Source organism: Heterodontus francisci, chromosome 1 (genome assembly GCF_036365525.1).
Source record: "Heterodontus francisci isolate sHetFra1 chromosome 1, sHetFra1.hap1, whole genome shotgun sequence".
In the NCBI taxonomy this organism is placed as follows: domain Eukaryota; kingdom Metazoa; phylum Chordata; class Chondrichthyes; order Heterodontiformes; family Heterodontidae; genus Heterodontus; species Heterodontus francisci.
Window position 1 is genome coordinate 173,788,853 of NC_090371.1, and position 26,865 is coordinate 173,815,717.

The 26,865-nt window shown below is 42.1% G+C and overlaps 1 protein-coding gene across 2 annotated transcripts in view; it reads right to left on the minus strand.

Annotated features, from left to right (window-relative positions):
* The window catches only part of arhgap24 (Rho GTPase activating protein 24), a 499,279-nt gene that overhangs the window by 168,713 nt on the left and 303,701 nt on the right, over positions 1-26,865 (minus strand). Inside the window, exon 1 of one of the 2 annotated variants that reach the window (XM_068038874.1) lies at positions 13,001-13,252. The exons of the other annotated variant lie outside the window; for it this stretch is intronic. Coding sequence (XP_067894975.1) covers positions 13,001-13,022 — 22 coding nt within the window. The 5' untranslated portion in view covers positions 13,023-13,252. Of the gene's footprint in view, positions 1-13,000; positions 13,253-26,865 lie in introns of those variants that run through there. 2 annotated transcript variants of the gene reach the window in all.

Here is a 26,865-nt window from a genome sequence, read left to right on the forward strand (position 1 = left end):
ACTGACGCCCTCAACTGGGTAATTAACCCCTAATTAAGGGCCTCTTCCCGCTGCAGTCGCAATTACCCATGCGGCGGGCAGTCCCGTCACTGCATGGGAAGCACGGCACGTAAACCCATGTACACGGCACACGGCTTCCGGCTGTTGGGGGGGGGGGGGGAGTGGGTGTAGCAGCAGTGGGTTGGGGGGGGGGGGGTCCCTCGTTCGTAAGCACATTTGTCATTGAATTCACCAACATGATAAAAGTTTAGTGAGTTGTCCTGCAATTGGTTGTGGTGTTTGAGACTCTCTTTCCAGAGGAGGGCGCTCTCAGCCTCTTGAGTTGATTCACAAAGTCCTAGTACATCACCTACATTTGCATTATACTGCAGTAATGCTACAAGCTTTTTAATGGACGAGCACAATGAGATCCAACCTCTCAGGTTGCTTTCATAATTAATTACACTGGATAAATCTGAATGAAAACTAGTTGCACAGCGTGCACCCAGTGGATTTATGAATGAGATTAACTGTGCCTCTGCCAACTCTCCTGAGAAAATCTTGTACGGTTTTCCTTCTACAGTTATCTTCTAAACAGAATTCCCCTGTTCCCCAACACTAAAGACAAGGCTCCAGCATTTGCGGCACACTGGCAAAGCAAAACTCCAAGTAGCAAGGTTCGTTAACAGCTTCTGCTGGTTGATTGCCCTTTCTTATGGCAGCTTCCCCACATCACCCCCCGCAAACACCAAAGTGATACAAATTGCAATAGTAAAACAAAATCCCTGCTCTGCTGCAAGTGCAATTTGCATTTGTGACCAGTTTACATCTACCTTGCAATAAATATGCAAATATAAGTGGGACAAAATATTCCAATCGAGCGTGACACAAAACAGTAACACACTCCAGCAGCTACTGTTTTTCTTTTCTATCCTCCCGAGTGACCTCTGTGGCCCAGTTCTTGGACGTCCCCAATACTGCTATATATTTTGCAGGCTTATCGCATCATTCATCAAATTTGAAATTCTGTCCGGCTACTGTGTAAACAAGTCTGACCTCGGAAAGGACACTGACACGCTATCCGATTAGAATACATGTACAAGATAAAGCAGTAAGCGACAGCGTGTCCTCTGGAAAACTGTTTGTAATAATAATCAGAAAAGCACATTATCGTCCATCCAGTATCAGTGATTTTGTGAAACATATTGCATTATTTTTAAAGCTGGCATTTACAGTACTGTTTCAGTTGATTCAAACTGAGCTTTGTGGATGTAATAGGAATGATGCATATAAATCTAGATCTGTAATCTAGACTAAATTAATCGGCCAAATTTGTTCAGATGTTAGCACTCATCTCAAAGAAAGGTTGTAGGTTCAAGACCCAATAAGGATTTCAGCACATAACCTAGGCTGAACATCATTGCTGTACTGAGGGAGTGCTGAATAGTTGGAGGTGCCATCTTTTATGTGAGACCTTAAACCAAAGCCCTGCCTGTCTTCTCAGGTGTCACTATTCATAGTGTTAGGACCAGGTGAGAAAGGGTCTAGGAGTTCCCTCTCAGCCTTTGCCTGGTTTACCATAACAGGGTTTAATTTTTAAAACACTGTTTTTAGCTCCCCCTCAGTGAATCCTTGATCACTGCTCCAATTGTAAGGCAAAGAAATCAGACAGGTTTTCTTAGATTTAAATAAGAAAGGTAGAAGTTTATTAATCTTAAACCCTAATCCGGTTAATGGCTACAAATATGCCACGCAACCACGCTAGCATGCATATGCGATAAACACGCAATAAAGGAGAAAAGTTTGAGGCAATAGCTGGGGTATAATTACAGTCCTTTAAGTTCAATGTGGAGTCTTTGGTTGCCGGTAGGTCCTGTAATTCGTTGGGGCCCAATGCATGCTTCAACTTGTATTGATGTCGGAGTCTTTTCTCTCTTGAGCTTTACGTGTCTTCCGTGGGTCCGGTGGGTTGGGAGAAAGCAAGAGAGAGACAGCCAGGAGAGAGGCTTCCTTGTTCCAGCTTCAGTTGCAAACTCAAGTCTGAATTCAAACTGTCCTGTGTCTCATTCAAAAACCAGGACCAGCCGGTTGGTCATGTGACCAGCTGGTTTAACCAGTCCTGTCCTTGTGGATTGTATATTTTAGCAATCCCTGGAATGCTCTTCCTTACACTGTTAATGTCTGATGATCGAAATCCATCTGGGTTCATTGACCCAGGGAGTAGTTCTTTGTCACCACAAGCACCGTCTCTTAGTATGCAAATGTCCTCCAGTCAAAGGTCTGGTGATCTCTTTAACAAGTCATTTCTTCACTCCAGCAACAGCTTAAAAGCAATGTTCATATGACAAAATTAATATGCCTCATTCTTGGCAGGTGGGTGTCTGCATGACAATAGGAACAGAAGTAGGCCATTTAGCTCTCGAGCCTTAGCGAGTAGAGGGCAGTATGTTTTACCAACATTCTCTTTCAAGCAAAAACAGATTAACTAGTTCTTCATTCCAGTTACTGCTGTGCACAAATTGGCTGCCATGTTTGCCTACAAATTGCCTTCAAAAGTAATTAATTGGATATGAAGCACTTTGACATGCTGAGGGTATGATCACAGAATAATTACAGCACAGAAGGAGACCATTTGGCCTGTCATGTCCATGCTAGCCCTCTACAAAAGCAACTCAGCTAGTCCCATCCCTGCCTTTTCCCTGTAGCCCGGCAAATCTTTTCAGATGATTATCCAATTCCTTTTCAAAGCCACCATTCAATCTGCTTCCAGCACACTCTCAGGCATTGCATTCCACATGCTAACAACTCGCTGTGCAAAAAAGCTTTTCCTCATGTAGCCATTGTTTCTTTTGCCAATCTCCTTAATTGGTGCACCCTGCTTCTCCATCCTTCCGCCAGAGGCAACAGTTTCTCCCTATCTCTGTCCAGACCATTCATGATTTTGGAAACCTCTATCAAATCTTCTCTTAACCTTCACTTCCCCAAGGAGAACAGCCCCAGCTTCTCTACTCTATCCATGTAACTGAAGTCCCTCATCCCTGGAACCATTCTCGTAAATCTTTTCTGCACCATCTCTAATGCCTTCACATCCTTCCTAAAGTGTGGCACCCAGAATGGGGCACAATACTCCAGTTGAGGCCGAACCAGTTTTTTAATTAAGGTTCACCATAACATCCTTGCTTTTTGTACTCTTATGCTTCTATTTATAAATCCCAGGATCCCGTATGCTTTATTAATCGCTTTCTCAACCTGCCCTGCTACCTTCAACGACTGGTGCACATATACCCCCAGGTCCTGTGTTTAGTTTAGTTTAGTTTAGTTTAGAGATACAGCACTGAAACAGGCCCTTCGGCCCACCGAGTCTGTGCCGACCATCAACCACCCATTTATACTAATCCTACATTAATCCCATATTCCTACCACATCCCCACCTGTCCCTATATTTCTCTACCACCTACCTATACTAGGGACAATTTATAATGGCCAATTTACCTACCAACCTGCAAGTCTTTTGGCTTGTGGGAGGAAACCGGAGCACCCGGAGAAAACCCATGCAGACACAGGGAGAACTTGCAAACTCCACACAGGCAGTACCCAGAACTGAACCAGGGTTGCTGGAGCTGTGAGGTTGCGGTGCTAACCACTGCACCACTGTGGTATAAGAACATGCAAGCATTAATGTTGGAAACAGTGAGAGCAACTCCTCCCACTGTAAGGATGATGATGTAACAGTCACATGGTAATAGGCTTGGGGAGAAGAGGTAGCAGCCCAAATAATACTAGCTAAGGAGGCTTAAGGAGAGTGGAAATAGTAATGTGTATATCTAATAAAGTTATTAGTTGACCTACTATAGACTCCTAGACTTTATCTACAATGCCCTAGCTATGCTACAAGAATAACAACACGCAACAGGTCCCTCTGGTCCTGCACCCCCTTTAGAATTGTACCCTTTATTTTACATTGCCTCTCCTATTTTTTCCTACCAAAATATATCACTTCACACTTTTCTACATTCAATTTCATATGCCACGTGTCTGCCCATTCCACCAGCCTGTCTATGACCTCTTGAAGTCTATCACAATCCTCCTCACAGTTCCCAAGACTTCCAAGTTTTGTGCAATCTGCAAACTTTGAAATTGTGCACTGTACACCCAAGTCAAGGTCATTTATGCAGATCAAGAAAAGCAGTGGTCCTGGTACCGACCCCTGGGGAACCCCACTATAAACCTCCCTCCAGCCCAGAAAACAACTGATCACCACTACTCTCTGTTTCCTGTCAGTCAGCGAACTTCATACCCATGCTGCTGCTGTCTCTTTTCTTCCATGCACTTTGACTTTGCTGACAAGTCTATTATGTAGCACTTTATCAAACGTTTTTGGAAGTCCACGGACACCACATCAACCGCATCACCCTTATCAACCTTCACTGTTACTTCATCAAAAAACTCAAACAAGTTAATTAAACACTATTTGCCTTTAACACATCTGTGCTGGCTTTCCCTAATTAATCCTCATTGGGCCATGTGACCGTTAATTTTGTCCTGAATTATCATTTCCAAAAGCTTCCCCATTACCAAGGTTAAACTGACTGGTCTGTCGTTGCTGTGCTCATCCTTATACCCTATTTTGAACAATGGTGTAACATTTGAAATTCTCCAGTCCTCTGGCACCACCCCTGTATCTAAGGTGTTTATAAATGCAAGTCCTTTCTTTAATCTCAGGTTTAGTCAAACTGAACTAGACAAAATCTAGAATTGTTTACTTAATAAGAAATTGGAGCCAACTAAGTCCCCATGCAGAATTCTCATTAAAGTAACTTAATCGCTATGGAAAGAAGCACTTTAACTCGATCACCTATCAGAAATCAGATGATCTCACATTGAAAAGGATTGGTACCACAATTCAGGAAGGAGACCTTGGTTTCATGTGTGAGTCTCCTGCCAATTATAGGAGCATTAGCAGACCTGGTGACAAAAATGTTTTACTTCTGCAAAACTGTTATCCTTCATTGCTGAGCGTAAGATACATTCCTCACAAATAAATTCGATCTGAGCCACTTTTTTGTAAGTGTCATCTACATTAATGGTCTGTATTTGGCCCTGAATTTAATGGATTCAGGACAGTTCACATCAAACTGAACATCCAAAACATGGCTGATGTTCTAATCCCCTTTGTGCAGTTATATGCAAACAGACTGCCTGAATGCACAATCCCAGCAAATATGCGGATTAAAAGTATACATAACAGGACTGATAACAATGAGAAAAAGCCACTGCTGTTATTTCTGCAATTCTTTCACATCTGCAGACAATATCATTGCTTTGTTTTTATCAAAATAACCAGGCAGTTTAAACAATCCAATCGCTTAACAATGAACCTGGACGACAAACTTAACTGGACCAGCCATGTAAATACTGTGGCTACATGAGCAGGTCAGATACTGGGAATTCTGCAGAGTAACTCACCTCCTGACTCCCCAATGCCTGTCCACTATCTACAGGGCACAAGACAGAACTGTGATAGAATACTCTCCACTTGCCTGGATGGGCGCAGCTCCAACAATGCTCAAGAACCTCGACACAATCCAGGACAAAGCAGCCCGGTTGATCAGCACCCCATTCACTACCTTAAATATTCACTCCTTCCACCACTAGCGCACAGTGGCAGCAGTGTGTGCTATCTACAAGATACACTACAGGAACTCACCGTGGCTCATGCGACAGCACCTTCCAAAGCCACAACCTCTACCACCTAGAAGAACAAAACCAGCTGAGGCATAGGAGCACCACCACCTGCAAGTTCCCCTCCAAGCCACACACCATCCTGACTTGGAAATATATCGCTGTTCCTTCACTGTTGCTAGGTCAAAATCTTGGAACTCCCTCCCTAACAGCACTGTGGGTGTACCTACACCACATGGATTGCAATGGTTCAGGGGTGTGGCTCAACACCACCTTCTCAAGGGCAATTAGGGATGGGCAATAAATGATGGTCTTGCCAGTGACTCTCACATCCCAAGAAAGAATTTTAAAAAACTTACTGTGGGCCCTTCACATTCAAACAACTGCTTTGTGGGACAATCATTTTTTGACATACAATTTTTATTTACTTTTCACCTTTTTAGGAAACTTCTACATTTCTAGACATGGGGGCTGCTCCCAGATCTTTGCCACTACCACACTATAACTAATCTGCTATAAAAGAGTAAGGTGGCAGAAACCCCCTGATTCTTCCGTCCTTCCTCCACAGACGTACCCTGCCTTTGCTGAGCACCTTATGATCATGTATAAGCAAACTCCTGTCTTATCACTCAGTGGTAAACAGTCTATTAAAGGGGCACAACTTTTACAAAAAAAAGTAACAGATTTTTTGGTTTGGGGGAAGGAGAACAACCACAACAGAAGCCCATATACAGTTTTCCTCAAGATATTATCAGTTGCACAAGATGCAAAGATGCTTCCACAGGATTTACGTGATGTGCCCCCGGGGGCGGGGGATGGGGGGAGGGGTAGGGGAGGTGGGGAGAACATGGTGTGAAAAAAGAGTAATTGTATGCACTTTGGAATTCACTGTAGTAAAACAGAATATACACTGACATGTTTCTTGGTTACTGATGGAGGTTAGAGTCACACAGGAAAGGAATCACTTATGTGGTGCTCATGTCTTCACTAAGGTGATGGTAATTGGCACATTCATGAAAGGGTAAAGGAGATTGATCTGTTGTCAGCTGGTAAGATGGGTAGTAGTCTAAGGGAAACTCCCTTTTTTAGTAAGGGAGTTGGTGAACAGATCAAGGAAGTTGAGTGGGGAGAAACCTTCTATAAATCAAAACTGGACAAATTTTATCACTAAAAACAATTCAACAATGTTCCTGCATGGGAAGTAGATCAGAAACGGCAAGGAAATTTAAAGCATTAAAGGAGAAGGAACCTCTAGAGTTAAACACTGCAAATGTTTATCCTCCTGTGATGAATAAGTGTTCTGTCACAATTTAACTCACAAGAAAGTTCATATATTTTTAACAACTATGACGTGAGATTGACTACTTCAAATTGGTGTGACTATAGGCTTAGTGTATCTGGACGAGATAACATCCATATTCTGCATATGTGGCTAGAAATTGCATTGTGGAGAAAAACATGTCTATAGGCATCACAGCAGCAAATGGCCACCACAAGACTAATTGGCCTTGATTTATTAATACTTTTTAATTGCAAAGCCATTAGCATTGAACTCACCAGAAGCAGTTCCTGATACCTATTCAGTTTTCGATTTAATGAATCTGGCTGATTGTCAGCTTGTCCCCCTGGTTGATTCAAAACAGTTTTCTGGGAGGGTGGGGAACTGATGCTTTCAGGCCCACTTTATGAAAAGCTTGGTAGCTGAAAGCTACTGATTTCCCAAAGATAATTGGAGATAGTTTTTTCTTGTGCATCAGTTCTTCTGGATTCATCAAAATAGAGATATATACCTTGAGACTCTTCAATCGCCAAATGAAAAGTTGTACATGTGTGTGATGCCATAGACGTTGGTACAATTTTAGTACGATCAAGAGATTTGGTGAAGTGTTGCATGTTATTGCTATATTCACGGAGGTAGAAGTCCGAAATTTTGCAACCAAGTGATATCTGCTGCATTGAATGTGTCCGGATATTTTTTCATCTATCTGAATAAAGCACTTTCACTCATTTAATAAAAGCTGGCCTTCAAACAAACTATACCAAGAGGCACCAATACTGGGACATGGCCACATTCCAAGGTAATCGTGCTGGTTAACACTACTAGAGCGCATCCATTGTTTTGTTTCAATAAGGAAATGGAACATTGGGATACGTGCTTAATAATCATGTAATTTAGCCCAAAGCTACCTTCCCCTTTAATAGGAAAAATCAATTAAAAAACAGTTAATTAAACAGGTAAAATATCTGGATTTGGATCAGAGCATAATTGTGTGTCATTGAATTAGCAACAGTCATTGTGTGTTATTGTATTAATGCCAACATGTATTATTGGGTTAATAATTAAGGATACAATTCCTCGGTGTGCCATTTTTGGATACTGGCTGATGAATTTGCATCAAATTCCTTTTTTTAATAAGATTTATTAACTACAGATTTATTACCTATTTATTTTAAATTTATATATAAATTGGAGATGGTTTAACAACTATTAAAAGTGTTCATAAAACTGACACAAATGGGTTAAGCAAGGCAATAAAAATTCTGCAGAGGAAATTAAACCTTTAGTATCAATGTATATTATCACTGTCATTGTGTATTGTTGAGTGTTCATGTACTATTGTCTATACTTATATTAGTATTTGCTAAGGTTTTTGTGATAGTTAATTTTAATGATTATTACAGCTGAGAAGTCTTTTGCTCCAACTGTGCTAGCATACTAGCTAATGCAGTTTCTCAATAAAACCTTGGGATCAGATTATATTGGAACCTCCCTAAATGAACATTTTTTTGTGAACTACTCTTTTAACCTGGTTATTCTAGTAACTTATTACCCCATTATTTCTGCTATGCCTGCTGTCTCACACCATTTCAAACAGTTCTGCTTTCAATGGATTTGAACTGCAGTGGATCACAAGTGATTTACAAGAAGTGTTGGGGAAATCAGAGAGTTGGGGAGCGCAAGGAGTCTCAGTATAGCTGACTGAAATATCATAGTCAAGTCAGCAAACTGTTATTATTACGGAAAGTAATGTTTCAAGCAAGGGCTGTTGTCTTTAACTTAAGTCATTTGAAACATCATATTGACTTGCTGAAACAATGTGGAAGTCCTGGGAATCATAACAGAAAGATTTGTGTCATGATATTTTATCCTTTGATCCTTTGATGATTTGTTCATCAGTGTCGATTTCAGTGGACTTAACTGTACCAAACTCAATACTTGTTGGTCCCTGAGCTAAAAGAGCCCCTTTTTGGGTACTCTAACCTGCACACAGGTGTCACTGCCTCAGTGTGAGAAAGTGAGTGTGTGTGATATGTGCTTATGTGTAGTTGTTCAAAATAAAAGCAACAAAGGCAAAAGATGAAATGTTGCATTGCTGAGGAAATATTTACTTTGATTTTAGACAAAATTACTTCAGACAATTGTTCCATCGCAGATTAAATATACTTGGTCAGCATTTTATGATGATACAGAATTGTTGCTGCTATTCAACTGAACTCTAAACCATTACTACTAAGGTCACAAAAAGGTCCTGCAAATGTCACAGCTACGTTTCCTGCCATTAGGCCAGCAATGAACACAGAACCGTGCCTAACAAAAGAAGACTTTTTCAACTGGGAGAATCTGATTGGCTCAGAGTAGAATGTGATGTTGCCCATAAACTTTTGATTATGGCCCAGCATTTCCTCATTATCTTCAGCACTGTGCAGATATTACACTGTTATTATGCTAAAATTTGCACAAGGGCACCATTCACCTGGTCTCACTATGCCCCGAACTTCTTGCCCGTGCATGACTATAGCAATCTGGGAAGTTACAGCCATCTAAAACAAGGACAGCTGCTCTCCCCTGTCACTGATTCAAGCAGAAGTAAGAAGCTTGAGAGCTTAAAATGTCTCCAAACTTTGCTTGCTAATTTCTGGCTTCACAGATATGTTTTCAACGTTTGTTATCAGCTTTCTCCACCATGATTTTCACTTGATCCACCCCACAGTGCTAAAGTCTCATCTCACTCCTTTATTTTGTATCCCGCCCCTCACCCTCCTACATATTCAGATCCACTCTGGAGAATATGTGGCATGCTCCATAGGTACCTCTGTATTTCTTCCTTCATAAGGATAGCAAAGAAAAGAAAGGTTTTTTTATTGATATAACACCTTTCATGACCTCAGGGCACCCTAAGAGCTGTTTACAACCAATTAAGTACTCTTGACAAGTAGTCACAGTTGTCAACAACAGTATGTGGAGATGAGGGGAATAATGCAGCAAGGCAGAAGAGACCAGCCTATCAAGACGGTGAATTACCCTCCTGAGGTCCTTCAAGAACCTCTTGGCAGAACTCTGCTTTCGAAGGGTGTGATTGTTCAAGACTGTCATTGCACATCTTTGTGATTTTCTTTGCAAAGATCCCCAGCCTCACTTCACTGCCAGGACAGCACTGTCTGGGATCTGGTTTGGTCAGCTTTCTACACCTTCAGAGCATCAACGGAAAACTCAAGACAGGTGTAGGGTGAACAGTTTGCCTATGTGCCCACACTGCGGTTCTGACCACAGTATGGAGGCGTGTCTGGGAGCAGTCCCAGGCTCCCTGGTGAATTGTGCCGGACATGCAGCAGAAGGCAGAGTGGTATGCAAGTTTGCAGAAAGTAGATTCAGATGCTGGTTAGACTGTTGGGCCTCACCCAGAACTAATTAAATGGCAATTGTTATTCATGTAAGGATCCACCATCGAGAGAACAGCATCTGGAAGAAAATTGAGTTACCAATGCCTTCAGTTGCATTGGTTTGTTGGGATTTCCTTCACAGCAGCAGATGCGGTTTCCATATTTTACTTGCTCCACTGGTTGATTGTTTCTGCCACGACTGGCACCGGTACCTACAGCTAATATGGTATGAGCTTGTCCCTGGGATTTGTGGCAGGGTCATGACATGACCAAGAGACTGCAAGTTCTGCCCCACTGCACTTTTTCTTTCACTTTATACACAGAGGGAAATATAGTCCATTATGTGCAGGTTAGATATGTCACCATAGGGATGCATCTCAAAATAAGACATAATACAATTGTTGCTACATTATGTTGATGCTACCATTGTAATCCCCCCTTTTACACAATGCATTTACCAAATTAATCTCTGAATACTAGCTGTTTGTCTCATAATAGAATGTAATCATCTGATATTTATGGTTGCTAACTTTGATTGGATGTACCTCTGAAGACTTCATCAGTTCTCCTCCACTCACTCTGCCCAGTCAAACACCTTTTTTTTAAACCATCTCCAATAAATGAATAAACTAAAATGTTCAAAGAAAATATAAAAAACACAATTTTTTGAGTGCTCAATTGATCTTTCTTCTGGGTTGCGTGCACCACTGTCCAGGCGATCCACAGAATTAATCTTTAATGCTTGTAGACTCCAGGACATTCCTGGAGGGTTCGCAACCCTACAGATATAACATCTTACTGAAATTCGGTAAAAGATTCAGGGACCGATTTTGAGGTCGCCTGCCTAGCAGAAAAGGGGTGGTATCAAAAATGTCAGGCAATGATACTGTGGGCACTGCAATCTTCTCCTGGGCTGTTCACTAGGAGGCCTGAGCATGCGGCTGAGTCAAGCAAAAGGTTATTTTAATATGTAAATCAGGGTTCTGTGATGTGCACATGACTCCATTTGTTATTTTAAGATGGTAGTGGGTGAATCCTGCAGGGATTCAGAGCACTCATTCCTGTCTGCAAACAGCTAGCTTAACTGTAATGAGGCCCAGTCCGCAAAATATACCAGTTTTCCTGCTGGGATTATCGGACAACTAGTCAAAGTGCTTCACCGGTTCTCACTAGGGGAAAGTTTACCTCCTCGGGAAGAATTTGCAGATGGACACCCAATTTTTCTTTCTATTGAGGACAGTGGAAAGTAAAGTCAGGCAGAGTGTATAATGGGCACCTTATCTGCTGTCCTCAGTTTTACGCCCCATCCTGATGTTGGAAGTGCTGACCATAATTTAGCACAATACAAATCATCTGATACAATAACGCTTGCTCTACCAATAGAATCACGCACTGAGAGACACATTTCATTGAAGAATCAAATAAAAACTATACCTCCCACATGGCAATGACAGCATCTCAATCTGATAAACAAGGTAAAGTGGTCAGGACAGTTTGACAATTCGCTGTATTTATCTGCCTCAGGCTTCTCTTTGATCTTTGTTCATTTTACCAGACTTCATTTGATCTGCTTTTCGATACTCTATTAGCATTACCACATTTCAGACTAACATTATGACCCACACACCAGGTTCAGAAGACATCAACTGTATTTAATGTCAAGTTGTCGTGTCAGCGATCTCAGTGTTAGAAGCACAGGTCAATTTTTAGATTTAATTGCAATTAATTCCTCCTTAATCTTATTACTGATGCACTGTATATTGTTCAGTATTACTCTGATGCAATGCCCGGATCATTTTCTGATTACCCTACGGGTGTAATGAGGTGTAGGGTGTTACTGAGATATTAGAAACTATAATTTGAATACCAAAAGAAGGAAATCAAAGTCAATATAGACAAGTATCAACAATGTGTGTGTATTTTTTTATGTGAAAATAATATGAACTGATTTAAACGAATTACCAAGACTAAAACAACAGTTTTCATTCTATGTCATGTTGCGCATTAATTAGAAAAGCACATGTTTAAAATCACCATTTCATTGACCAGGCAATGTCAACACATTCCTCCTTCACCCTAGTACAATGCAATGTTTTTTTTTAGAACTGCTTTAAGCCTTTTTTCCTTTTAACTTCTGTTAATTGTATTTTCCCCATCATCCTGTAAAACACTTACTATGCCCTTTCCTTCTTATTTGAACACTTCCCCAAAAGTTTAATTTACTTGGCAAAATAAAACTGTGAACAAGAAAGTGTCCTGTTCCATTTAAGGCAGTCCTACTGAGAACATCAGACTGAAGCTGAAGACAGTCCAACAGCGTTACATGGAAGGTAGGTGTGGTGAGGGTTGACATGATCTTCATCAGGGAATGATTTTATTGCCACCTCATGTTTCCCGTGACTAGAAAGGTCACCCACTCCATTAGAGCTAACAGAAATTGCTATAACCCAGCAACCAAACAGTTAATGCCCTGTAAAATTATGTACTAAACCAAAACAGTAATTGTTATCAATTACACCAATGATTAACCACTTAGCAGATTTTATTTAAGACCATTCTGAATTGAAATAGCACTGTTGTGCTTTTACAGTTAACTGAAGTACTGTATTGAAGAGAGTTATATAAGGTTGAACAGGGAATGCATCTTTCAGAGAGAAAAGTAAAGGCTTCCGCTCACCTTGAACACAAATGTAATCCATTTGAGTGGGAGAGTATCCACCATAATACTCAGCAGCAGCTGCTGCTTTGAATTTGTTGCACACAATTCCACATCTGTTGAAGGCTATTTGTTCACTGCCGTTTCTCCCAAGACTCCATCAGCTAGGAATGGGAAATCACCTGCCCGCTGCTGTGTGGAAAGCAGGTTCTCAATGCTAGCCAGGGCCACAAAGTCACCACAAGGTGAGCTGCACACCGGCTCTCGACTGAACAAGAGCGTAATGAGTGAGTGAATGAGTGAAGGGTTGGGTTGGGGTGGGGGGGGGGGGAGGAGGGTGGGGGGGGGGGGAGACAGCAGCTGTGATGAGGGAGTCAGCTATGCAAAGCAGCAGCTGAGACAATGTGAAACGGGAAAAGTTGGAAGACTGTAAATCTGATAACTGACAACAGGCACACAGCCAACTTAGTGACCCACAAAGCCTCTATGGCCAAGAGGTAGAAGAAATATTGAATAATCAGATGCTGAGAATTTACTTCAATAGGGTTATTCTCTTGAAACATGTTTTTTTGTATATGAAGGCCTGGTGACTGTCACCAGCATGAATTCTGTCATGCAGATCTCCAGCAGAAGCTGCAGAATTTCCTTTTTTCAAATAAACCTTCTTGTCACTTTGAAACAATTTGAAATTAAACAACTGCCAGTTTTCTGACAAACCTGATCAAGAAAACAAATCAATCACAGCTCGCTTTGAAAAGTGATGCATTGGCTTTGACATCACAAGTCGCATACATATCTCAAAAGAATGTTGTGAACATTACTAACCCTGTCAGCTAAAGGCTACAGATTCATATCAATTGCACTTCACAATTTTTAAAACAGGAATCTGAAAGTCTTCTTTAATGTGTAAATATTTTTTTTAAAAACTAGTTTTTGTAAATTATACATTCAACATCAGTATGTCTGAGGTCAATAGCATATCCAAAACTGGCTTTGGATTTTTTCAACTCTCATTCCCCATGGCCCTCACGATGATGGATACCAGCAACTCACAGGTAACCCTGTGAGCTTGTATGAGAGAATCAGTTGTTTCTTTTTGCAACATGGTAAAAATAATCACAGTTCTACATTGTTAATAGTCAATCCCATGAGTGCAATATATACTCACATCTGAACCCTTATCAAAAAATTTAAATATAAAATCCATTCACAAAACGAATGAACCATCAATTAAGCAGCAAGCACTATATGAACAGGTTTTCAGCTATCTCACCCCACAATCTGATCCAGAAATTCCAAGGGAGGCCTTAAAGGGGGAGAAGGGGCTAGATTTATCCATGACAATATCTGCGACCCCATCCAAAGCCCAGGCTCATACCAGTTTAAATATTTTGGATGGGCACCTGTACCATTTCCAGAGCAACTGGGGTGCAACTGGTTTGTATTTTGGCTGTGGCACCTTGCCATACATCACTGGGTCTGTGATCAATTGCATATCAAAAATTATCTATGGATTCTTTTCAACTTCCAGCCTTCTATGGCCCTCACAATGCTGGACACTGGAAACTGACAGGCAACCCTAGTGTACTATGGGCATGAATGATATTCCCTTAAATTACAGTTTCAAACTCCCAATTGCATAGCCTTTGCTCTTCTATTCACCACATCTGCCTCACAAATACTCTCTCACCTCTATCTTTGATGTTCTTGTCCCCTATAAACACCTTGCTCTCCCCTGTCCTGGTAGCTCTTCCTGGTGTGGTCCCCATCTTCTCTCATTCATGTCCAAAAGACACAGACTTAGTGCAGCTGGCACACAGCAGTTTTAAATATCCATTACCATATCGAGCTGGACCACTTTAGGTTTTACTCTGCTCTGCCTAAACCGTTCACTATCCAAGATCATCCTGAAGAGCAAAGATAATCTCCAGGTTCTTTCTCCACGATCAACAGTCTCCTTAACCTCTCTCTGCTGCCCTCCCCATCCTCACCTCTAACAAGTATGGGGAGCTTACAGGCTCCTTTAAATGATCTTCATCTTATTGCCATTCAGTTGTCTTAGCTGCTTCCCTGCCTTGCTTTGCCCATGAAGCCAATCTTACCTCCTCACCCATGGCTCCCAGTACACTAGCCTTGATCCCACATCTTTCTCTAATTTCTTCCATCTCCATCTCCCCTTATGCCATCCTTCAAGTACATCTGGCTCATGAGACCCAACTCCCTTTCTCTTGTCCCCCTTCACACTGAACTGTTAACCACACAACTTCCCTTGCTGGCCTCCATGCTATCTGACATCGTAAATGATTTCCTTTCCTCAGATACTGACCCTCCCTTTTACGATCGCTATCATCATCCTCCTCCTCTTCAAAAAACAACCCTCGAGCCCTCTGTCCTTGGAAACTACTGCACCCTCTCTTGCCTCTTCTTTCCAAATCTTTAAATATGCTGGTGCATATCTTTCCTGCAACTCAGTGTTTTAATCCCTTTAGTCAGGTCTCCAACCTTGCCACAGCACTAAAACAGTAATATGCCTGACCATTTGTGGTCGGGCATATTATGAATCTGCCCCAAAACTACTGTGATTATCTAATGGAGTAGAAACTGGATGGAACCTTACTGGTTCTTCCCAAAATTCCAACCAGCTAAAAGCTCCCCCCAACAACCCGCGCCCCCCCACTCCCCCACCACCACACCTCTGCTCTTCACGGCCTACCCCCACCCACCTCCCCCATAATTGCCAGTGCACTCGCCCTGGCCCCAGGAATTTCGGGTCTTTTGTCTCAGTACATTCAATTAGATTGTATTTGCACAATAACCCAGATCCCCGGGCCTGAATTTTATTCGCGTGCAGCCAGCCTTCCGACATGGAAGTGCCGCCGAAGCATCCCCACGATATTACGCATGGGGCTCATTTAAATGGAGGGGGTGGACCGGCCGCCCCCAATAACGTAGAGAGGGTGGCTGCCACATCCCCGGCAACGGCGTCTGGTGCCACTGCGCAGGCGCCGGCACCATTTTTGAAGGGCTTCAAGCCCTTCACTTATATTTCAATATTTAAAGTGGCAGGTTTTGAAATAATTTTCAATAAAATGTTATGCACACTTCAAATCCCCTCTCCCACCCCCTCAATGAACAATCAGAGTCTTATTTGTCCTCCTCCCCCCAAAACATTAAAGTTACCATAACAACATTTCCCCCACGAACTTTCTTTCCTTTAACCTTCAACCCCTTCCCACCACCCCCTCACCCAATCGCATTCAATTTTGCCGTTCCCCCCACTCCTGCCCTGAAAATTTTATTCCTCCTCCCTCCCCACTAGGTTCTTGCCTTGGAACTCCATACGGAGTTCCGAAGGCACGCGAGGTGCGAGTTGCAGCCATAAAATCGGTGTGGGACAGCTGCTGCCAGCAGGGAAATTAATTTACATCTATTTAAGGTTAATTTAAATATTTAGATGAAGGGCCTGCCGCCAGGCGGTGTGGGGGCCGCACTGAGGTCCCCCCAGCGCCGGTAATATGTGGTGGGCCCTTCCCGATGTCGGGGGTCAATGCGGGCTTCTCCCCGCAGAATTTTACTGCCAGCCCCCACCACCCCCCCTCCCCCACCGTGACCTGCAGTGTCGAGGAGCTGGTAAAATGAAGCCCGTGATGTCTGAACTGTATAAATGTATACTTCAAATATTTACCATCAGGAATTGGATTAAGCAGTTGAGAAGTATAGCTATTTCCATTATACTGAAGGAAAATGACCTATGGACAACCAATAGTAACTGCTTGAAGATATAACCTGGTAGCGAGGCATGCAAGAGAAGCAAGCAGTTCCTGCTGAAATCTCACACTTCTAACTGATAGACTGACCAGGCAATGGAGTTTGGTGTGTGCCCATGATGTGGTCAAGAATATGGTGGCAAGACACGCACATATTTTCATATTATATTCAGGTACAGCACTGAAACAGGCCCTTCAGCCCACTGAGTCTGTGCCGACCAACAACTACCCACTTATACTAACCCGACAGTAATCCCATATTCCCTGCCATTCTCCGACCACCTACCTACACTAGGGGCAATTTACAATGGCCAATTTACCTATCAACCTGCAAGTCTTTGGTTGTGGGAGGAAACCGGAGCACCCGGCGAAAACCCATCGCGGTCACAGGGACAACTTGCAAACTCCACACAGGCAGTACCCAGAATCGAACCCAGGTTGTTGGAGCTGTGAGTCTGCGGTGCTAACCACTGCGCCACTGTGCACTCAGGAGAAATATCTATTATCTGCCTAGCTCAAATTTATGCTTGTCAGTGATCTAATGATCAACTAGTGCATATGTTACTAGTGAGGGAAGATAAGTTGTCCTTTTGGGGATGTGCTCTTGGTGACAAACTGAACAATGGGAAATTGGATTCAAGTCAATCTTCTGTGCTGGATGTGGTAATGCAATATCTTGGACCAGGCAGGTCTGCAGTATTCATTAATGAAGGGCCAGCTACAGTGGCACATTGGTAGGACACAACAAGGTAAACCAGTCACTGTTGGCTCAAATATTTCTCAATCAGTTCCAGACCAATGCTCCAATGAGTAGCATGGTTTTAATTAGACAAGTGTGGGAAGCTTTCCAATGCACGGGTTTTGACTCAATCAACTTGATTAGCACCCCTACGCACACATTAAGCCTTGGCTCTGATCAACGCATGGCTAATTGCTCCTGGCTTGGATTAGTAGAATGAGCTTATAGGAGTGGCAAGAAAGCATGCGCTTAATATTCAGAAAACAGACATTCTATCACAAAAGTTTTGGTGTTGACTGGTGTTGGCTCAACCAAGAGAAAAATCAGTGTTCAAAGTATTAATGATTGTTATATTCAACTCTTAATGAATCATATATACCAGATGCCTTCAACATTGAAGAAATCCATGTAATAGGAATATCTGTCAATTCCAAGAATGCAGTGTGTTGGCCCTTTTTTGCTTCTGAAAACAGCTGCAAAGCGTGGAACTGGGGATTTTGAAAACAACGGTGGTAACTCAATAATTTGGTGAGGAAACCAGGTCCAACGCATAAACCAACAACCATCACATTTTTCAACAGATACAATTACTTTCCAATTAAACCAGTGGGCCGAATATCTCTTCAAAAAGTAGCCCACCACTGTTCCAGCACAATTTGCAACCTCTTCAGCAGGAGAACACCCCAGATGTTCACCTAGTGGCCCTTCAATACCATTCATATTAAGGAAAATGCATCTGACCCTGTAAACTTAGACAGGATCAACAGCAGAGGTACTGGGTAGTCACATTCCAACACTTACAATTAAAAAGTGTGTGCTATGCTGTCTCAGCCAAGGTCAGCCTACTCAGCACAGGCCAAGATTTGCACCTTCAACCATCCTGAGCTTCACAGTTCAGCACCACATCATTCAGTGCCTCTACTCACAGTCATCGGGTTGCCTCTATTTTAATATATTTTTATTTCACAATTATTTGTCATACACGTGTTCGGCTATGATCATTTGCAGACATATTTTAAGAATTCAATATAGTGAATGTGAAACCATTTAAAATTTAAAGGCATCAATATTTAAATGTAATTAAATAATTTAAAATATCCTGATCCTTAAAGTTAATGTCACATTATTCATCAGATTTGCTTAAGATTCGGTTCCTGAAGGAGCCAGGAAGAATTTGCTTAGGAAAATTCGTCACGTTTGGCGTGCAGCAGGTCTTATTCTAACATATCTTGTGTGGTGTTTATCACAGTAAGTTAGAGGATACATTATTTTAGAATGACAGAAGCTTTATACCATGTATTCCTTTTTGGCGCTCACTTTTGCTTGTGATTTGTTTGCTTGCCCCAAGAGATAACATGGCTGCTGGGGAAATAGGAAATTTCTAGTCACAATGCTCCAGGCATCAGAAGAGTGACATTAGTTTGATGGATCAGCTCGTCCACTGTGAGTGGGCCCCAATATTAATATTCAGCCTTGACATTATTACAGCCTCCTCTGACAAGAGACTCACCAACTAAGGAATGGCTTATTTTAGCATGTGATATTATACTATCAACGGAAAATGAAGTTTCCTGCATTTAAGAGATTTTGCAAAGTACGGAAACATAAGAAGTACTGACATAATCCCTAATGACAGATTATGATCTCTGTTTACCTTCTCCCTTGCCTTACCCTGGCAATGTGTTGCCCTAAACACATTATCTAGGAATTTCACATACTGAGGGCCAAAGGGGCTTATTCATTATTCCCATTTAACTCACTAAAGATGAAAAACAAAAAGGATCTTTAAAGCTGACATCTGTAGTCAGTGATATCACTAATGGCATTACACTCACTGAGACAAAGAATGTGATCTTATCACATTACATCTTTTATGTTAAAAGATTCTGATGGTGGATATGACAACTTCTACTGGGCCATAAACAAAAAAGGCAACTGTGAGATTTTGTGCAGTATGGGACATCCATTATTTGTAGCTAATTGATTCTCTGAGGGCTAACAGACTATCATGTATGAAAAACAACATCTTTACCTCAATTTCCTATAATTAAATTGATACAAGATTCATATCTGAAAATCAGACCACTAAAGTTGGAATCATTAACTACCTAGTTGTGCTGCTGACTGAAAATTTAGTGTGTAACTTTCCAACAACTATCTTATGTTTTAAATGTGTTCTCGTTCTTGCCATTACTATAGAACAACCATTAATCTGCAAAAGACACAACCAAAACAACTTGCATTTATAAAACAATATGACAAATTATCCCACGGGACTTCATAGGGTGAAAACAAGCACCAAGGAGTAACAAGAGTAGTGCTAATGGAGGTGACTAAAGGCCTGGTCAAAGAGATAGGTTTTCAGGAGGCAATTGTCACACACACCAGAAGTGCAATGATACAACAATCATGGACTAACTCTGAAAAGTTATGAAAAATGGACTTTGTCTTTAAAAAATGAACCTTTATTTTAAAAAAGTGAACGATGGTCTAAAATGGCTGCTGAAGAAAGGGGATTGGCCTTCTGTGTATTCAAACTCACTGACAGAGGACAAATGTTCAAAGCCTAAAGGTGTTCATGAAACCCAGCTTACAACTATCCAAATACATTCCAGAATTGAATGCCTTCTCCAGAAACAAAGGAGGTGTGAAGTAGCCACGTCCTGGACCATTGTGCGATCACTATGGGGTAGAGAGGAAAATGTCTCCTACCAGGAGGTGGGAGATGACACAGTTTTACCTTTAAAAAAGGCAGCCAGAGAGAAAGAGAGAGACAGACTGGCCCAGAAGGTGAAGCTACTTGTAACAGCTGGCATTCTAGCAAGCCAGAAAGCACATGCTCTGCTGGAAAAATCTGACATCTACATTATACAGTTAGAAGTAACCCACCCTCTTCAACAGAACCTCCAATCAAGAGAGAAATCTACAATTATGTCAGGCCTGCAACTATTCAGAACTCGATTCTCAAGAGAATTCAACAGATTTCTAACTTTTCCCTCCACTGAAAAACACCTTCCTTTTTCCTTTGTCTATGTTTCTTCTTGTGTGTCTGTGCAAACGAATGCGTGACTGGATACAGTTGCAACAATTTTGGGATAAAGCGTATTGATCAACAAACAATTGACTTTCTGGTTTTTTTTTCAACCTACAAGAAAATCTGTTGCTGTCTGTTTATTTGAAAAATAAAACACCAAGGGGCTAAACTCTAATACGAATACACTTGCTGTGGTCAGGTGGGCAGTTGAACAGGGGAAATTACCCATGTCACACCACATGGCTGTAACATAATCAAAAAATTCACTAGGATGCTGAACTATATAGCCAGAAGAGTGGAATAAAGATCAGAGAATGTCATGATCAAACTGCACAGTGCTCTTGCCAGACCACATTTTGAGTACTATGTCCCATTCTGGTCAACAAGACACAGGGGAGATATTCAGGAAGTGCGGAGACAAGCCAGGATACTGATCTGTAGGGCTGAATTTTCAATCGCCCATGGGGGTGAGTTCAGGTGCAGGCAGGCCCGTAAAATTGCGCACTTGGAAGGCATCACTGGCCGGAATATGCAGAGGTGGTCAGTCAGCAGACAGAGTTTGAAGCTTGCAAGCAGAAAAGGAGAGAGAAAGAGAGAGGAGGGACCCCCACTTGGGTCTGCATGGAGAGTCCAGATGCTTCTCAACCTGCTGCAGAGAATTACCAGCTTAAAACCACAGATGGTGGGGGGGGGGGGGGGGAAGCTTGTCACATGACAATCACCCAGTGATTCAAGCATGGTAGTTAGCAGTATATTTCTTCTTGCTAAAAAGAACAGGCAGTTCCCTTAAACTTCTTGGTTTTTGCTGGGATGAGCAAACATTTTGTCTCCAGCTCACAGGCCTTGCAATGTAGAATATAGTGTTGCAAATTAAGTGGCCATCTTAAGATGCTAGCAAAATCATATTTTATCTGTTTCTTTTTAAATTTCTTTAAAAAAATATAAATTCAGAACTCCAGTCAGTGGATTAAAGAAAATTATCATTCAACAAAGCACATTGGTGTGACAATATCATAAAACCATGCATATGAATGATGGTTCAGCACAACATGTCATGGTAATGACCAACATATATGAGTGTGGCTTATGCATAGTGTAGAATGATAATGGATATAAATGAAATAGCGGCCCCAAAAAGCTATGGACCTTCCAATGCAATCCTACTATTAGTTGGGTGGGAGGGCTTTGGAAACCCTGTGTATTTAGCCAGGAACCAGGTACACCTCTACTGACAATATCCTGTGCTTGCCCCAAGCAAAGCCTTCTGTGTCAGAATGGGCATGGCTGGGGATAGGGTTAGTAATTTTCTTGCCACTGACTTGGGAACCCACTCTTAGACTGGTGCAGCTCATGAAAGGGGGCATAATGCCCTGCTAACTGATGGACATACGACCCACCTGAGGCTCCAGGCCTGGATGTAGCCAGACATCTGAAGATTTCTTTTTATATTCATTTGTCGGATGTGGACGTCGCTGGCCAGGCCAGCATTTATTGCCCATCCCTAATTGCCCTTGATCTTGGAGACAGTGATGCCCCAGTTTCTCCGTAACAGCACATGCTCAGAGAAATCAGCCCTGGTGTCCTGTAATGTCCAATATATAACACTCCTGGTGTACAGTAAAACAGGAATGTGCGTATTTTGGCGCAAATTGTAAATTTTTGTCGCTGATCATTATGCATTTAATTGTGTAATTAATTGTCCTATTTTGTCCTATGATGAGAGGCTGAGTAAATTGGGTCTATTTTCTCTGGAGTTTAGAAGAATGAGAGATGATTGCATTGAAACATTCAAGATTATGAATGGGCTTGACAGAGTAGATACTGAGACATTGTTTTCCCTGGCTGGGGTATTTAGAACAAGGAGGCATAGTTTCAGGATGAGGGGATGATCAGTTAGGCCTGAGATGAGGAGAAATTTCTTCACTCAAAGGGTTGTGAATCTTTGGAATTCTCTACCCCTGAGGATTGTGGATGCTCCATCATTGAATACATTTAAGGCTGAGATAGACAGATTTTTGGTCTCTCCTGGAATCAAAGGATATGGCAAGCGGGCGGGAAAGTGGAGTTGAAGCCCAAGATCAGTCATGAGTGTATTTAATAGCGGAGCAGGCTTGAGGGGCCATATGGTCTACTCCCCTTGTCCTTTTTCTTATGTTTTATATGTTCTTATATTCTTATTTCTTCCCTCCTGAAGTCAAGCATCTTCTGGAGTCACAGTGACATGATCATAGAACTATCAGTCTGAGCTCAGCAATATTAGCTCAGGTCGGTTTTATGGGCTGTGTGCGTGTGGCATGCATCCTGAAATCTGCTGACTTGCTGACCATGGATTTGCAAAGTTAAATCAATTTTCACGGTGCTATCCGAACTCCCTGATCTAAGCATTGGAACCAGTGTTGCTATGTAATATTCACTGTTTTGTAAACAATTACATGCCCCCCCCCCTCACCCCACCAACCAATTACAAACTAAGTCAACCTTCATCCAACTTTTTTTTGATGTACATAAACTGAACAATCCAGAAGGGAATGTAATAACATTTCTAGGCCATTGTTCAACATTCCTCTCTACCCCCTTTCAATACAATTGCACACATGGGTAGCTCTGAATAGCAATCACTGTAATGCTGTGAGCTACAGCTCTCAAGTAGAAGTAAGCTTTTTAATTTGTGGTAAGGTACAATAATTCTGTACTTTCAAAATTAATGTGGTGCATTAGATAATCTGATGTTTGGTATTGAGCTCAATGTAAACAACACTTGAATTAAAGATGGTTATTCACAATCCCTGCTCTAATGTTAATAAGGGAACTTGGAAGCATTAACTTAGTTAGAGATATTTGAATTAAATATGGCTAAATTTCATCAGGATAGGCTGAACTCTGTTAGCAGGAGCTTTGTGAAACTAGTGATCCGTCAAAGAGAACTGTCAATGTGAATTACAGATGTATGTTTCTAGTAATCTCTAATAAAGTAGTGATACAATTCCTCCATTGCCACACCTTCCAGTCCAGACTGTGATCAGCGCTAAAGAAAAAGCAAAATACTGCAGATGCTGGAAATCTGAAACAAACAAAAAATGTTGGGAACACTAACATCTGTAGAGAGAACAGCCGACTTGATGTTCATGGTGCAGGCAGTTTAAATGGTTCTATTCTTTCCCAGAGATGCTGACTGACCTGCTGAGCGTTTCCACCATTTTCTGCTTAGTGATCTTTGTTCACTAACTCAGGGGAAGATAGGCCAATGCACAACCCTCTGCTGAAGTGGCAGGCTCATTGTGGGACTGTATGACTAATGCAACATTAGATGAAACTGAAGCACACTGAACATATCTTCAAAGGGCTGGGAGCAAGTAAACAAAGTCTGTGCACAATCAATTGCTTGTATGCTGAAAAGAAATCTTTGTAGACTACTCAATAGGATTTTAGCACCACACTCTATCATTGGGATGGATGTGGAAGACAGCTGCAGTTTGAATTATTAAGGAATGGCACAAATTGGGGACAAGGCTCTTTCCTACAGGAAAAAAAATGTTAAAGGGTCACCAACTTCCTGAAAATTATTCTTATTTGCTTGAAAACACACAAAGCAATGTTACAGATCACATCATTGCATCAAAGTTCCACAATGGAGTTACCATTTCAGCAAGGTCCATGATATTGTCATGATGAAAATGGCACAGTGTACTTCTTGTCTTCACATTGCTAAAGATTCAGTGAAGACCTTTTCTCAAAGACAAAGGGCTGGATTTTATAGCCCCCCCCACCCCGACATCAGGGGTCGTGGCGGGGGGTGCCGGAAAATGCATCCGGCAGAGGCCCCGACACCAAGAAGACCCAGCCCGATATTGCCGGCAGCAGTGAGACCTCGTGGCTGCTCCACCACTGCTCAGCAACGGGACCAAAATTTAAATATGTTAATTAATTAAAATAAATGAATTAATTACTTACCCGCTCCCGCCATCCATTTCGGGGCAATATTGGTGCCGATGGCCGGCACTCCCGTGCCTTCAGATAACCATCCAGGTATCTGAGGTGGGGGGGTGGTGGGGGGGGGGGGGGCAGTAAGTTTTTCAGCGCAGGAAGTGGGGGGGAGTGGGGTCAAACTAATTTCCTTGGTCGAGGGGGTGGTGGGAAGGGTAAAGTTTAAAGTTGATGAACTTTGGGTGGGGAAGGTCGGGAACACAAGGTAAGTGTTTTGTTGGGGAGGGGAGGGCTGGTAATTATTTCTGTGCTTATTGGAGACAGTGTGGGAGGGGGTCAGGATCACTTTATTTCATTTTTCAGAATCATTACTGCTTTAAAATTTTATATTGCAATGTAGGGCTCAAGCCCTTTAAAAATGGCGTCAACACCTGCACAGTGGCACCTGACACCATTGCCAGGCACGGACCACCCGCCCCCTCCACTTCATCGGGGGTTGGTCCCCCCCAGCTATTTAAATGAGCCTCTGCATTTAATCTCACAGCGGCTCCGCGACGTGCGGTCTGTGTGGGCAGACCGCCATCATTCACATCTGCCACCGAATGAAAAATCCAGCCCAAAGAGTCCTTTAAGATCAAATGCATCACATTGAACCACTCTCACAAGTCAGCAGATGGCTGACCTCTGTTCAGGCCTATCAGAAGATTACTTTAATACAATGTCAGACAGTAATACTGTTTGGTACAGGCAAAGATGAAACATGAAAACAAGGACAAATATGTCAACCCTGAAATTTTAATATCCATAAAAATGGTGTTCTTTCTTTACATTTTTTTTACATGACTGGAAAGCTTCATCATGTTTAAAAGGAAACTACCATAGCTACACTATCTTAAATATCTGCTGTCTATGCACACTACCCGAATTCTTGATGTCGCCCCTTTGTCGTACTTTTTGGGTAAAGTTTTCCATTAAAAATTCCGCTATCCTCATTCATAATGGAAATTGCCCTATTAATTGTTCAACTGCCAATGATGGTGCAGCTTTCTGTGCCAGCTTGGCTGTCAGCTCAATGTTTGCTGAGCTTCCACAAAGTGAATATATCAATGAACTTTAAATATCACTTGGGAATTTCTAAAATTTAGAAGGCATCACTTCACTCACTTTCCCAAACACTTCCCCATGATATGGTGGTACTCCTCCACCTCCTGCTGATATAGCCAAAGAAGCCACCCGATTTTTCAGCAGCCTAGTGTTGCAAGAGCTAGCATCTTCTCTTCTGTTCCCACAACAGCCTATGACTTAACCGTCCCATCATTTTGCTCAATAACACACATAGAAACAGCTACTTTGGACCCAGCCTGTTTCTTCTAGTTCCTTCAACAAGTTTGGGGACATTCAGATGCATCACGTTCAAATACTCACCCTCCCTCCTAGCACCAATGAGGAGCATTTCCATCATTCATTCCTCTTCTACCTCAAACCTCCTCCCCTTTCCATTGTCATGGCCAGAGTGGTGCTCACTAATCCTCCATGGATCTCCTTGCTGTTAAGGCCAAGTATTAGACCCCAACTTATTTGCCTTTGCTCCATGACCTCTTGGTCAGCTATGTGGCCTTATCCAATCTACAACTTCTCCTTTGTTATCTCTTGCCCCACCCCCGGCTCACTTGCTTATTACCTTTGACATTTCTAATATTTGCTAGTTCCGAAGAAGGGTCACTGACCCGAAACGTTAACTCTGCTTCTCTTTCCACAGATGCTGCCAGACCTGCTGAGTGGTTCCAGCATTTCTTGTTTTTATTTCAGATTTCCAGCATCCGCAGTATTTTGCTTTTATATTAGACCCCAACCATATGCTAATGAAGGGCCTAACATCTGTTTTAGGACCCCTCAGGGAAATTGGGCTGCCCTGAATGGAGAAGTCGCAGATAAGGCCTAGCAAGCAGCTGCCGCCAAAAAGATTCTCTTTTTAAGCTTGATTTGGAAGTTTGCTGTGGAATGGCCCTCCTGGTGACACAGCCCTCTTGAAGACCACTGCCAGCTCACTATTGGGCCCCATCCTGTGCTCTTCCCTCACCAATGACTTACCTTCGGGCCACTGCAAATGTGAGGTCAGTAGCCAGATATTCATCCTTATTAAATGGGTGAGCTGCCTACAGAGGCCTGGCATTCAAATTATGCTAATGAGGCCAGAGGCCCAATTTCAGGCAGCACTTGGGCCTCCCAATTTGGGTGTGCTCTCTGTGCATGATACACTTCTCAGGTCCGAGAAAAAGCCTAGAGGAATTTCCTCTCCCCTTTGTACAATAGCTTGAGAGATTGACTAATATTATATTCACACAAAATGCAAGATATTATACAGAGCAAGCCACTGCAGGTGTCTCCTTGAAATTGTAACTAGGAAATGAATAAACCTGAA